Source organism: Zeus faber (assembly GCF_960531495.2).
Source record: "Zeus faber genome assembly, chromosome: 9".
In the NCBI taxonomy this organism is placed as follows: Eukaryota; Metazoa; Chordata; class Actinopteri; order Zeiformes; family Zeidae; genus Zeus; species Zeus faber.
In genome coordinates, this window is record NC_137197.1 from 15,806,948 (window position 1) to 15,821,438 (window position 14,491).

Here is a 14,491-nt window from a genome sequence, read left to right on the forward strand (position 1 = left end):
CAGCAGATCCTTTAAATCCTGTAAGTTGTGAGGTGGGGCCCCCATGGATCGGACTTCCAGGACATCCCATAGATGCTTGATGGGATCGGACCCTAACCCCGTCCATGCACATGATGTAGAAGAAAACGGATTCATCGGACCAGGACACCTTCTTCCATTGCTCCATGGTCCAGTTCTGACGCTTAAGTGCCCATTGTAGGAGCTTTCAGCGGTGGACAGGGGTCAACATGGACACTCTGACCGGTCTGTGGCTACCCATCCCCATACACTGCCGTTTCGGAGATGCTCTGACCCAGTCTTCTCGCCATCACAATGTGGTCCTTGTCAAAGTGGCTCAGATCCTTACGCTTGTCCATTTTTCCTGCTTCCAGCACATCAACTTAAGAACTGACTGTTCACTTGCTGCCTGATATATCCCACCCCTTGACAGGTGCTATTGGAACGAAGTGGGCAATGTTATTCACGTCACCCTTCAGTGGTTTTAATGTAGTGGCTGATCGGTACATATTGTATATATTGTATAAAATCAATGGAGAAACACGTTTCACTGTATTCTGTGACATTGTAATAATGTAAAACTATTTTTTTGTCAAAACATAGTAGCTATTTATACCCTATCTGCCAAAAATTTTATCCTGTGCATAGTATGGCATTTCTACGTTCTGCATATTGAATATATCTGGCTATTTCTGCTCATTACCACAAAAAATCACTAATTATGTACATTATGTAAATGTTTGTCTGATTATTTTACCTTGTGAGTGCTTTGCTGAAATAACTAATGTTCGACTTTTGTAAAAGCATCATAATTCTTTTCACAGAGATAAATATAGGAACTTTGATAAATATACATTTTTCAAATCGATTAAAAAACTTTTTTTTACAAAATATCAGTCATAACATCAGTAATCGGTGGACTAGGACTCTCCAAATTTGGGACGGCCATTGGACCTAAAAATCTGCGATGGTGTGAATCGGACTGCCCGCGATCTGAGATTTGCTGTGCACACATTGCGAGCGCGCCAAGGACGCGTTCCTCATGAATATGCATATCTTGCCCAGAAAATCTGCTACCTCGATGCCCATTCACACTTAAATAAAACCGCACCTGATAAAAAAGGGCAGCATGACGCCAATTCGTTGGTGCTGAAAGAGACAAGTAAACGACAAAGAACTATGATTTTAATAGGGTGTTATTTCAAACATTTAGGTGTATACACCGATCAGCCACAACATTAAAACCACTGACAGGTGAAGTGAATAACATGGATCATCTCGTTCCAATGGCACCTGTCTAGGAATATATATTACGCAACAAATGAACAGTCAGCTCACTTGTTGATGTATAAGAAGCAGGAAAAATGGGCAAGCGTAAGGATCTTAGCGACTTTGACAAGGGCCAAAATTGTGATGGCTAGACGACTGGGTCAGAGCATCAGGGTCAGCCAGGTCTTGTGGGGTGTTCCCAGTATGCAGTGGTTAGTACCTACCAAAAGTCCAAGAAAATAACAACTGGTGAACCGGCGACAGGGTCATGGGGGCCCAAGGACTCATTGATGCTCTTGGGGAGCGAAGTCTAGCCCGTCTGGTCCGATCCCACAAAAGAGCTATTGTAACACAAATTGGTGAAAAAGTTAATGCTGCTATGATAGAAAGGTGTCAGAACACACAGCGCATCACAGCTTGCTGTGTGTGGGGCTGTGTAGCTGCAGACCGGTCAGAGTGTCCATGTTGACCCCTGTCCACCGCTGAAAGCTCCTACAATGGACACGTGAACGTCAGAACTGGACCATGGAGCAATGGAAGAAGGTGTCCTGGTCCGATGAATCATGTTTTCTTCTACATCATGTGGATGGTCGGGGTTAGGGTCCGATCCCATCGAGCATCTGTGGGATGTGCTGGAACAACAAGCCCGATCCATGGGGGCCCCACCTTGCTACTTACAGGACTTAAAGGATCTGCTGCTAACGTCTTGGTGCCAGATACCACAGGACACCTTCAGAGGTCTTGTGGAGTCCATGCCTCCACGGGTCAGAGCAGTTTTTGCAGCACAAGGGGGGGGCACACAATATTAGTGGTTATTAGTGGTGGTTTTAATGTTGTGGCTAATCGGTGTATATCCCCATATCGCACAGCTGTCATATAAAATATAAAATATTAAAATGTTCAGTGTTAACATTACAATGTGAACACTGAATGTTCAATGTTAACATTACAAGTGGCAGTGTAATGTTACCCGGTATGCGAGCACACACTGGCCATTGTCATGATTGGATGATTATCCTGTCATTCAAGCTCCTCACTACCTGAGGTTTTTTCCCAAAGAGAAGCACTTTACCCTCCCACTGGTTTTACTTACACACACACACACACACACACACACACACACACACACACACACACGCACGCACGCACGCACGCACGCACGCAAGCACGCACACACACACACACACACACACACAGTATGATCAGATCAGATCATCATGGCGCCGGCGACTGTGCCAAGAGTCATCACTTTCGGATTCAAAAATTGTATCATTGAATCATTTTCATTTGCAATTGCATTTCATAACTTTTTGTGATATTCTGCAAACATGCAGACAGACGGACAGGGGTGGAATATAAATTTTGCTGTTGTAGTCTGGATGTCAGTATTTCACTGTTTAAAAGTGATGGGGAGGGAATACTTTTTAGTTGAGAACAAATTAAGAAATATATAAGTTCTTTGTTTTTGTTTGATGACATTTATTTCACTGAATATCAATAATTATAATACAAATTCAATTGATTGTCATACTTTTTGAACAGGTTAGATAGATCGGCCAATAATATCATTATGAGACATGTACTAATACCGTGTAAGTCTGCAGTATCTTGGGGGAAAAAAGTGACTTGACTTGGAACTTGACTTGCCTTAACTAAGGACTCAACTTGATTGTCTTAATCTGTGACTCGACTTGCTCAAGGAATCATGACTTAGGACTTGCTTGGGGACTTGGGTAAGAGCGTCTTGGTCACATGTCTGGGGTTTCAACAAACATACCAATCATGTGTGAAATAAATGAATGCCATAAGGGCATGCATTAATTCCTAAATACAACCTAAAGTTGCATTCATTCTTTAATTTCCTACTAAATCGTTATTAATGTACACTTATTTTGATTCTCACTGAAAGCTCTTCTTCTCTCCTACAATGGAGCCCAAACAAAGAGCAGATCCTGGGCCCAGCTGAACAGTGTGAGCTGCCAGGCTGTTTTTGGACCTAATATATTCAAGGAGAAGGCCAGACAGTGACATTACGCCAGCCAGGCAGGACCCCAGGGGCGTCCATGTTAAATACCAACTTCCCGGAGCGCAAATGGCAGCAAGGTTGTTGTTGTGGTGTCTGTTTGTGCATGTGTGTGCATGCACGTATATGTGTGTGTGTGTGTGTGTGTGTGTGTGTGTGTGTGTGTGTGTGTGTGTGTGTGTGTGTGTGTGTGTGTGTGTGTGTGTGCGTGTTTGGGACAGGTAGTGTGAATGCACTCGTGTGTTACAAATATAAAGATGCGACTTCGGGGCGCGACTTCAACTGGCACCGAATGCAGCTGACTTCAGAGGAGGTGGAAGAAACGCACGAAGACGAGTTAATGACCGAACTACTGTGCAAAGTGCCTGGAATTTGTATAAAACTATAGCACTCAAGCTAGCCTCACCACTTTGGGAGTGGGAATGTAGTGGAAACCGAACAAAAGCACAGGGGAGAAGACATGACACAAATACAATGTATGAAAATAAGAGGGATTTTGTGTGTTCCCAACATTTTCTTGGTTTCTTGCTTATTTTTCAGATTATTTCATTGTTTATTGTTAATTTTTGATGTATTGTATAATGCCATTGCTTTACTTATAGGCTTACTTTTCTGGTTTATTGTCAATTGTTGGTTTATTGCTATTTTTTCCCCCACCATTTTCTATATATCTATCTACAGACTACTATAAAATTAGATTATTTTCATTCATATTTATTTTAAACTTACTGTGATTCCACTTTTAATTTTTAACGTTTTGACTTTTTCATGAAGCACTTTTTAACTTTGCAACTTGTTGTGCTTTGAAAAGTGCTTTATAAACAAATTGAATTATATCAATTTCAAGAAGCTGATGCAAATGATTTGGCTTTTTTGGAAGCGACAAGCAGGGAGGAGCTGATCGTTTTTAAGAAAGTGGCCCAGTGGTTTTCAGATCGTGCGCCGTAAATCGCAAGGGGACATCAATTCCCAGAATGCAAATGGAGGGGTCCTCCCAGCCAGTTGCATTCTGGGAGTTGTTGTTTTTTGGGAGCACTCCGCCGCTCACTGCCAGTTCCACATTTTAAATTGGGAGCTTCTGCCGCCCTCTTCTCATAATCCATAACAACACAGAGATTATACGTTTTCACGGAGAAGTGAAATTTCTTGCTTCTGATGTTTATTTGTTGTTGATTCTTTACAATTTTTTTATGGAAGTGACGTCAGCCCCTCTTCTTCGTGTCCTCTGAGCCAGCAGCAGCGGTCTCAGCGCAACAGTTTTTTTTAATCGCACGAAGAAGATCCGCTGTTGCCCGGTTTAATTTATAACTCTATTTCATCCAAACAGTTTCACATTCTGCCTTTCACACCACTCGGAAGATGGAAGGACGATCTTGATCTGCGTGCTTACACCAAAGGGATCGGTAAGATCGCCGTTTGCGCTGTTTTGCGAGTTCAGCAAGTCGGTGGGCGACTTTGTTTCCCATGTGAAATGCTGGTCTCAGTAGCCTTGACTTTTTTATATTTATATCACATTTACAAATCAACCTCGGTTTCGAAAAAATACTTTGAGAGATAGGAAACAACTTGGGGAATATAAATCTGCTATAATCTCATTTTGGACGAAAAAAAGGAATTTCCGATGTTTTTCTCGCCAAAATTAAGCTGCAGCGAAATGCACTGGGTCATGTGATGGGTCACATTTGTATTTCCCTTCTACGAAAGAAAGGAAAGCCTGGTTCACTCTGAGCGTCCCGCTTTCATTTCTCTGGACGACTGTGGAAAATCCTGCAGAAAAATTATTATTTTGCAGTGACACAAGTGAAGCACACATAATCGGGTTTGAATATACTGTATGGCTCCCCTCTATCCAAGGTGATACATATGGCGGAAGATACACTTTTTCAGATCCTATTATCTTCCTGCCTAACGGAATGAGTTTTCCACCTCAGACTGTGCTCCACAGTTTTTTTTTGTTATATTCTAAAAGGGAGAGGAGTAAAATGAAATACATCTAAAGTAAAAACAGAATGTTTTTACAGAATGGGGCACGGGGACGCGCAGCGGAGCTGAGCTCACGGGCGCAAGTTGTGCGCCCTCTCCATTACACATAGAGAGGGAAGAGGGAGACAGGGCGCAAATTGCGCCCACATTGCTCCCCGCTCAGCGGACCCCCTTGGGGTGGCGCCCTATATGTCCCCTATAGGAAGCACCGGCCACACACACACACACACACACACACACACACACACACACACACACACACACACACACACAGACACAGATACAGATACAGACACAAGTGGGTGGAAGTCAACACGCACCAGCACACGTCTGTGAAAGCACACTATTGCAGTGTCACCACACCATGACTAGGTATGATCAGCACCATATCTATCTGGTATTGTAGTATTAAAATATCTACATCTATATAAAGATATATTTTTTAGATGTAAATATTGGCATTGATGGGCCCCTAGTGGGCCACTGGGCCCTGGTGCAGCTGCACTGGTTGCACCGTCGGTACTTGCGCTACATAGGGGAATAAAAAAGTAAAAAATGCAGTGAGGAAGAGGAGGGAGCAACAGGCTTTCAGCCTGTGGGTGAGAGAGATAACAACATGGAGGAGCCACCATTGTTTCCTTCGAAGCCAGTGGGAGGTTGTCTACGCATTATTGGCTTTTTTGCACAGTCTGAACGACATTCGTCCTCCTCATTTATTCCTGCTGTGGAAAAGAATTTCACAAGAGGAGGAATCACTTGCACAGGGAAGTATCATTGTGTTTTCTGCTGGGCTTTGTGACAATTTGTAAAAACAAAAAAAGTAATCTGCTGGTGTAAGCGGGCCGTCACACACACTGGACTGTGCCATTTTTTCTTACCTATTCTGAAAGACAGCGGCCCAGCGAAGGAGCTTCTCACCCACATGGCTAGGAAGAGCAGAGGCGCCCAGGCTGGGAGCATCTTTTATGACTCTTCATGGGTCCTGCCCTGGGGTGCCCCGGTCACAGCCACCTGCAGGAAGGCAGCGTGGGTTAGCTTTACACTGGAATGAAGGAGAGAACACATTAAAAGAACTAAACAGGGAAAACAGAGGGAGAGTGTGGTGTGGGGATGGTGTGGTTTAAGCCGCTACACCTGTCTGGGGTCTAGGTATGAGGGCCCAACACCAGGGTGGCTGTACGCCTGTTGTTCGTGAGATCAATCAACCGGCGACAGGTGAAACCCGCATCCCAACACTCACAGTGGAGAGCCTCCATAAAGACAATGTTCCATCTGCTCCCGGCTTGCTCGCTGGCCGTGTGGCAGGCGGATCTGCCACAGCAAGATCCTGCATTTCCATACCAATGAACCTCTCCATCCACACATCACATCAGCACACACACACACACACACACACACACACACAGGTTTTATTTCCTTCTTTCTTTCTTTCTTTTTAATCCTGATATGATGATAAAAACCTATTACGTGTTATTGTTTTGTTTTTTGTTTATTATTGCATGTTTATTGTTTGTTTTAGGATAATTTTTCTCTAGTGTTTATTTGTCTTGTTTATTCATTTTTATTTTATTTTATGTTCATTGTATATTGCCATTTTTCTATTTGTGCTGCTGTTAGCCCGCAATTTCCCTCTGGGGATGAATAAAGTATCTTTCTACCGTATCTATTTGAAAAAATATATTCTAGAATTATTTTTGCATTTGCCAATTTTCCATTTTCTATTTTCTAGATTAATTACCTTATTATTAAAACCTATTTATTCTTTCCTTCCTTCTTTCATTCTCTTGCCCACTTTGCCGCTTTTTCTCCAAAGTAAGCCCATCTGTGTGAAAATAATCTTAAAAAAAACAAACAAAAAACCCCCAAAAGGGGCCTTACATCCAATGTTAAATTAATTTGGTATCGGCAGCAGCTTCTAAATGAATGAAACGTCTCTTGGCTGTAGCAGCGTCGCAACAGCTACTGTAAACTCCATTGTGTCTCATCATTGGTTTAAAGGGATGATAGGAGGGGTGGGCGATACCAAAAGTATAGATACTACCGATACTACGTCTCATTTTGAAGATCGACTCGATAGGATCGATCCCAAAAAGGGATCAGTTTTTCTCCCCAAAACAAGACAATTTGCTATTTTCTTTTTGTTCTATGTATATATTTTTTCACTTGCGGCGGCACTGTGCTGAATGAAGAGCCGTCTGGGCTGTCGAAAGAGCTGGCTCTTATTTCTGAGCTGATCCAAATGATATGACTCACTAAAAAGAGCCAAAATTTCCCATCACTAGTGCCACGTCCTCTTCAAGTGCCTATCAGGTATTGCTCAGTAGCCACAATCAGTCATTCCATCATGGAATGTTTGCTGACGATTAATGATAATACAAATGACTTTAGGCCACTATTATAAAATATCTGGTAAAAATCGAGATGGAAACCAACCCTATTCACATTCAAAATTGCCCTTGATTTCGGATGGAAAAAAATGATTGTAATCTAACGATTTTAAAACAGAGAGAAAAAAAACAATAAACCTGAAAAATATGCCGAAAAATTGAATAATTTATTTCACCCCCTAAAACCGCCGTGAACTCAACATGTAACGGCGGTTTTTCAGCCGTGTCAGCAAATCCTCCCCTGCTCACCTTTTGGGTTGAACTGCTCATGGCCTTTGATGAGCGCGAGACACGGAACCCGGGTGTTGTTTGACAAGATGCTGAGTTAATGCTTTGTCCAAACTCTCCATACCCCAGGGGTGCGGACTGTTACCAAATCAACACTATTTCATAGTTTTCCTCGAGAAAAAAAAAAAGAGAGGAAAAGAGCGCAAATAACATCTTTCAAAAAAATCCCCCTTGAGCTTCTGAAGAGAGAGGAGACGGAAAAAAAAGGGCATCAAATGAGAAGCCTGTTTCAGAACTAATTGAAAACTGAAAATGCCTTGAAGCTTATATCATTATACACACTGGGGATTACTATTCATGATAGCTTCCATTAGCCCAGTGCCAGAGCAGTGTGCGGTTCAGCCAGAGCAAAATGCCTTCAGAGTTTTTTTGTATGACCACACTGGGATACACAGTCTGGTGTGGAATGGGATCTCAGTGGAAAAGATGATAGATTTAAAGAGATACATATCTATCCATCCATCCAGCTCGTATATATATATATATATATATATATATATATATATATATATATATATATATATATATATATATATATATATATGCACACACACACACACACACACACACACACACACACACACACACACACACACACACACACACACACACACACACACAACAAAAATCTGACCCAGCTCTACAAATCAATAAGTACATATCAGGCTGCATTACCAATGAGGAACAACAAAAAGCCAGGAGAGGCTTCCAAACGGTCGATGCCAGTTCTAACACTAATGGATAGTCAATGAAATCAGAAACATTCTCGCAACCCACTCATGTCGAAGCTCGATGAAAACCTTCGGACACTCGATGCAGTCGTTAAAAAACTGAAATGGGAGTTTGCCAACGAAAACAGTTCCCCACACGGACCTCTGTATAGATTGGAATGGATTTAAATTCACCCCTGAACTGATAAAATACAATCGTGAAGATCGAGCGAGATTACCAAAAATTAAAGAGGTAAGGAATTCATGTCAACGATAATAATAATTGCCTTTATTTGTATGGCACCTTTGACACACGGAATGTATTTTGAAGTGTTTTAAATCATCAGAACACAATCAAATTATAACAACAACAACAATAATAATAATCAAAGTAATGTAGCAAATGGCGGGGCGAGATAAAAAGTAACAGAGAATTTTCTTGTCAACCAAAAAGGGGAGTGTCTTATTTAAGGCGCAACACAACTCAAGCCCAAAAACGAGCGCCTCACCACTGCCGCTCTCTTCCAGGTCCATCACCCCAAGTCCTCGTTCCCTCACCCGTGGGCATGCAGGGAAGTGCAGTACTACCTCCCCAGGACACTCCAGTAAAAATAACAATAATAATAATAATAACAATAATAGAAGGAAAAAAGCAATCAAGCTAAATGCCTTTACAATCTCTTTTAGTACAGTGCACTGGAAAAGCAATATCCCGTCTCATTACTTATACTCATAACTTATTGCTGTAATGTTTCTCCTTGAGACAGAGTGTAACTGCAACTCTAATGCGAGCAAATCTCCCAGCAGAGGGTTCCGGGCTGCACCTGTAGCATTCTAAATATAAGCATCGCCTGAATAATGAATAGGGACGCAACATTATATGCCTTTTAATTTGATTCATCTTTTTTCATGCGTCTTTATTATTTATTAACAGCGAAGTCATGGTTATTATAGATGCCGAGCTCAAAAGAAAAAAAAAGGTCCATGCAAAGACTGAATAAACGCCATTAATTAAATGACACAAAGGCGGCTTGCAGATTGTTATATATCATTTCTTTATTTGTAGCAGGGGAGGAAAAGACACCTTTTTAAAATGTTTGGCGGGCCAGTTGAGACAGTAGAGACGAGGCAATAATGAGAGCTGGAGACACACCATTATAACATGAGCTGGGGTTTGAAGCTCCAACCTTTGGCAAATTGAAATCCACTGTAAGGATTGCCGGTTCAATGGAAAACAAGGGAAAAAACTGCACACGCCGTTCTACTGCCCAATCCTGAGCATCGTATTCAGGAGCAACACACACAACCTGAGTGCTTAATTTGATGTACCACGGCCTTCGCGGGAAGAGGTGTAGGACGGTGCAGAAGACAAGATTGAGTAAAGTGGACCCCGCCACCAATAATGGAAAAAGCATATGGAGGATGACGTACGTGGTGCAAATACATCCAATGGCTGTTTCTTATAAAGTGCTGGCTAAATAAAAATGGGATAAATATCAAATCTTGCAAGCAGGGTACAGCCCAAGTAAGAGTCTGGGGGCAGATGGCCGTATGAACGATCCGGTGCAGAGATTGTCAAAATGTGAAGCCAAGATGGAGAAAACCAGTAAGACAACGATGAGGCATTTCTCTCGAAGCGTTAGTCGTCGTAAACACTGCCAAGCTGCCAAAGCGCCCACCAGAGTCACTTAATGGTTTGTGTCGATGTTTAAGGACATCGTGGGACGTCCAGCAGGCGATCAGTCAGAGGGCTTAACTGATTAATTACCAAGGAGCGGCCGGTGCCAGCCAGTTAGTCGGAGACCCATTAACCTCCATCACAATATGCGAGGGAGGGACGGGCCGGAGGGGGCTGTATTTACAGCCCACTCCACCTTGCAGAGGCCAAACTGCTTTCTTTTTTTTCATTTATTTTTATTTTTTTTACCAAAAATGCATGCATGCACACACACAGACACACAGACACACACACACACACACACACACATATAGAACACAAATGGGAAACAGGCCGAGAAGGTAAAACATGCAAGACCGAGATAGAAGGGAAAATGGGTCCATTGCTCCGAAGTGGCTGTTTGCCTTCGCTTCAGAATAAATGCAAAGGCCTATTTGTCAGCCATGACAGTGATGCATCACAGCAGATCACGTCGCCGCGCTGGAAGTATGTCACTTTCTGCTTAATAAAAATGTGAATGCAATGGGACGGAAGCTGTGGTCAACGTCCTACACCTCTTCCCATGAAGGCAGCGGTACATTAAATTAAGCACTTATGTTGTGTGGGTTGCTCCTGAATACAGCGCTCGGGCGGTAGAATGGAGTGCGCGTTTTTTTCCCTTGTTTTCCATTTGATCTTTACTTGCAACCCATGCAGTAGATTTCTATTTTCCACAGGTTGGAGCTTCAAACCCCAGCTCATGTTTTTAATGGTGTGTCTCCAGCTCTCATGAAAAAAAGATAGCACCCAAACCCATACGATTGATCAGAAGAAGAAAAAACTTTGGAGAGAGAAAGTGATTGTCTTTGTGCGAAGGTGAGGGAAAACACGGATGTTGGGGAAAAAAAACAAAAAAACAAAAAAAACCTCGCAATTTCAAATTGAATTCTGGGACTGTTACTGTTGAGGCAGCAAATATATCTTCATATAGGATTAAAGAAGAAGAAGAAAAGAAAAAAAAAAGACTCCAGGACGCTGAGCCGTCGAAGACGTTTCAACCGAGGCTCAAATGAATCCGAGCTGTAATGCTCGGCGTGTTCCTTAGCGCCCACAACCAGAATCGGGAGGTTATTTGAGCCGTGTCGACCGGCTTGAGGTGAGCGAGATCAAACCCTGACAGCACCAGGCAATCTGACAGCTGCAAGACGTTCCACTCCGAGCCGTCAAAGCAACAGTTTACACAATCAAAATACCACGACCGTCAATCACGCATCAAGAGTTGTCTGATTTGATCGCAAATGGCCCATTGAAAATGTCGGCAGCACCAAAGGCACGTCAGATTACAAGACTCCCATGCAGTATTTGCATATATTCATGGGCTGCTGCATTGGGAGTCTCAGAAGAAAGACAAAGGAAATTTGAGGAGTGAAACAAGTGATGTGTGAACAATGTGCAAGACATCCTGTTCCCATTCTCGTCCCAAGTCGCGGATATTTATTATGCATACGCGATGTATACTCAATGGGTGAATATTTGTAGAAAGTCTAATATCAAAGGAAGTCTAGGGAGTCTAGGAAGGTCTATTTGAAATGCTTTCGCCCCCGTGGGAGAAAACAATGAACGCGGGAACGCACTACATAGAGGTATCTGCATAACAGAATATGTAACTATCTTTAAGTCCCAAAAAAAATAAAAATAATAATGAAAACAAACAAATGAATCACGAATATTGGGTTGAATGAAAAGTATATAAAGCATTAAAATGGCATCCAAAACTTTCTGCATATGCTCAATAAACCGAGGCTACCGCCTTAAAATCATCCACAGTGTCAACAAGGCGGATAAGATAAAGCTCCATCAACCCCCAATGACTCAGATTGCCAGGTTAAGAATTAACCTGCAATTTCCCCCTATAACTCCAGCAAGCACATCTGTGTTAAAGGGGTGATTGCAAGATTTACAGCTTATACGGCTTATAAAAGTACCGGCTAAGTACAAATGGGAGAAATAATAACATCCGCCTTGAATGGGACACTGGAAACAGGGTAATAAAACATTTTAAGTCGGTGTGCGACAAACTGAAATATGGATGAACTGGAACAAAACCACGGCTGATGCAGTACTATGGCTTTTGAAGCTGCGGAGGCAGAGCCTGGTCAAGGCTGAGGAGAGCCCCGCGGCATTAATATTTAACAGCTATTTGACATGTGATATGTATAGAAAGAGAAAAAAAAAGAGAGAATAACAGCCTCTCCATGGGTGTCAGCAGCGGCATTGAGAGGCTGTATGTTTCACCGCGATAGGCTCGGTATTAACATGGGCGCGAGATTAAATTAAAGCCGAGGCCAAAGGAAGGCGATTTTAGGCTTTGTTGTACGAATGATGAACGCAGATATTTATGCCAATCGAAAAATTCCAAAGCTCGGCCGTCGGAGGAGCGGGGGGGGGGGTGAATGAGTAGCGCCTCGGGCTGCTCAGCCGCCGACAGTGTGCTCCCATTGAACTGGCCTGGAGCAGACGTATCGCCCTCCGGCTTTACAGCGAATTGTCTCCCGATTCATCATTTTAAAAAGAGGAAGACTGGGTCACCTGCCAGCTCGCAACGTAGACCAGTCAACAATTTTTTATTTTTATTTTTTTATTTTTGCGCCGTATCACTTCAGAGTTCAATATGAGATTAAAGTTAGATGTGTACCAATTCCACACCGCGCTCCAATTTTAGTGTGGATTTTGGATTTTTTTTTTTTTTTTTTTTTACTGCCCAGCATTCAAATGCCTTTTTGAATGGAGAGAAAAATAAACCAAGTTGTTGCCCTTGAGAGACCTCGATTCATAGAGAGAGGGAAACAGGTGGGGGCAGGAGGGGGGCAGAGGAAGAGGGAGAGAGGAGAGGCGATGAGTGGAGAGAAGAGGAGAGGAGGAGGAAAGGAGACGAGGGGGGAGGCACGGCGGCGAAGAGGGGGCAAGAGCGGGGGAGAGGGGAGCGAAGAGGGCAGGAGGGGGGGGGGGGGGGGGGGAGGGAGGGGGAGATGGGCGGAGAGGAGGCGACGGAGAGGAGCAGAGGGAAGTGAGAGAGCGGGAGATGAGAGGGGAGGGGAGAGGCGGAGAGCGCACACGAGATGAAAAGGAGGGCCGGTAGAGAGATCTGGAGTGCGCTGTCAGGAGCATCTTCTCCTCCTCCGCTCCGCCACTCTGTCCTCCGGCCGCTGGGACCGGGGCTGCGGCGGGCCAACAAATAGCTGATCAATAATTCTCTACCCGAAGGGACGCAGGGTGGACAAACCTGCCTCTACCCCGACAAACACCCGGACACTCAATCTTCCTCTGCTTAGTTCACCAGGATGAGGGGTCTTTTGGAGGGCAGGGGCTACCGGTTATGGTTTGTAACTGAGGGGAAACAACACTCAGAACAAATTCACATTTGTTTGGTGATTCACTCGTTCATGGTTAAGATCACGGGCGCCGAAACAGGGGGGATACCGGGATTGTCTTTGTCCCCCTACTTTCAGGTAGTGTAACATCTAAAGCCTATCGTTATTGTTTGCGTTGTATTTGACATGCCTTTTATCGTGTTCCGTTCCTTATCAAAGGTTTCCTTGAACAAATAAAGCAACCCCTCCCACCCCCTCGCACAGCTTAGGCCCACATGAAAGCACGGCCCATTTGTTCCACGAAATGGTTCAATCCGGCGCTGGTGGTTTTAGATTCATTGTCAAACTGTGGGGGTACGCGGAACGCGCCAGGTGGGACATCGCATGAGAAATATTAGGTAGGTATTAGGTAAAAATCTATTATAATTATTTTTTTTAATAGAAAGCATTTTTTTATTTGTTATTTCCTTAACTTATAACCAGTATATTTTACATGACGAGGAAAAATGACATTATTCTCAAAGGTTTTACTTTTATTCGAAAATGTCAACAAAAATCGTTTGTATGTGCAGGCCAAGGTAGATTCACTGGGCTCTGGGCAGCAAAGCCAAATTGCCACACTGATCTCAGTCTGTACTTTAACTTCGTAGTCCTAAAGTACCAGTGGCTGAAAATGAAAAACTTCTCATAAATGTTATACTTTATACTAGGGCTGAAAGGACGGGATTCGCATGCTTGTGTTAGAGAGGGAGATGGCGAAAGAGTGAAAGATGGGGAAGGCTTAAAATTAACTTTTTATTGTTTGC

General features: G+C 43.2%; 1 protein-coding gene across 2 annotated transcripts in view; it reads right to left on the bottom strand.

Annotated features, from left to right (window-relative positions):
• The window catches only part of grik4 (glutamate receptor, ionotropic, kainate 4), a gene marked incomplete at both ends in the record, with an annotated part of 156,478 nt that extends 150,246 nt beyond the window's left edge, over window positions 1-6,232 (bottom strand). For both annotated transcript variants that reach the window (XM_080007177.1, XM_080007176.1), the window contains one exon: window positions 6,151-6,232. In XM_080007177.1, coding sequence (XP_079863303.1) covers window positions 6,151-6,232 — 82 coding nt within the window. The remainder of the gene's footprint in view (window positions 1-6,150) is intronic.
• Between the last annotated feature and the right edge of the window lie 8,259 nt (window positions 6,233-14,491).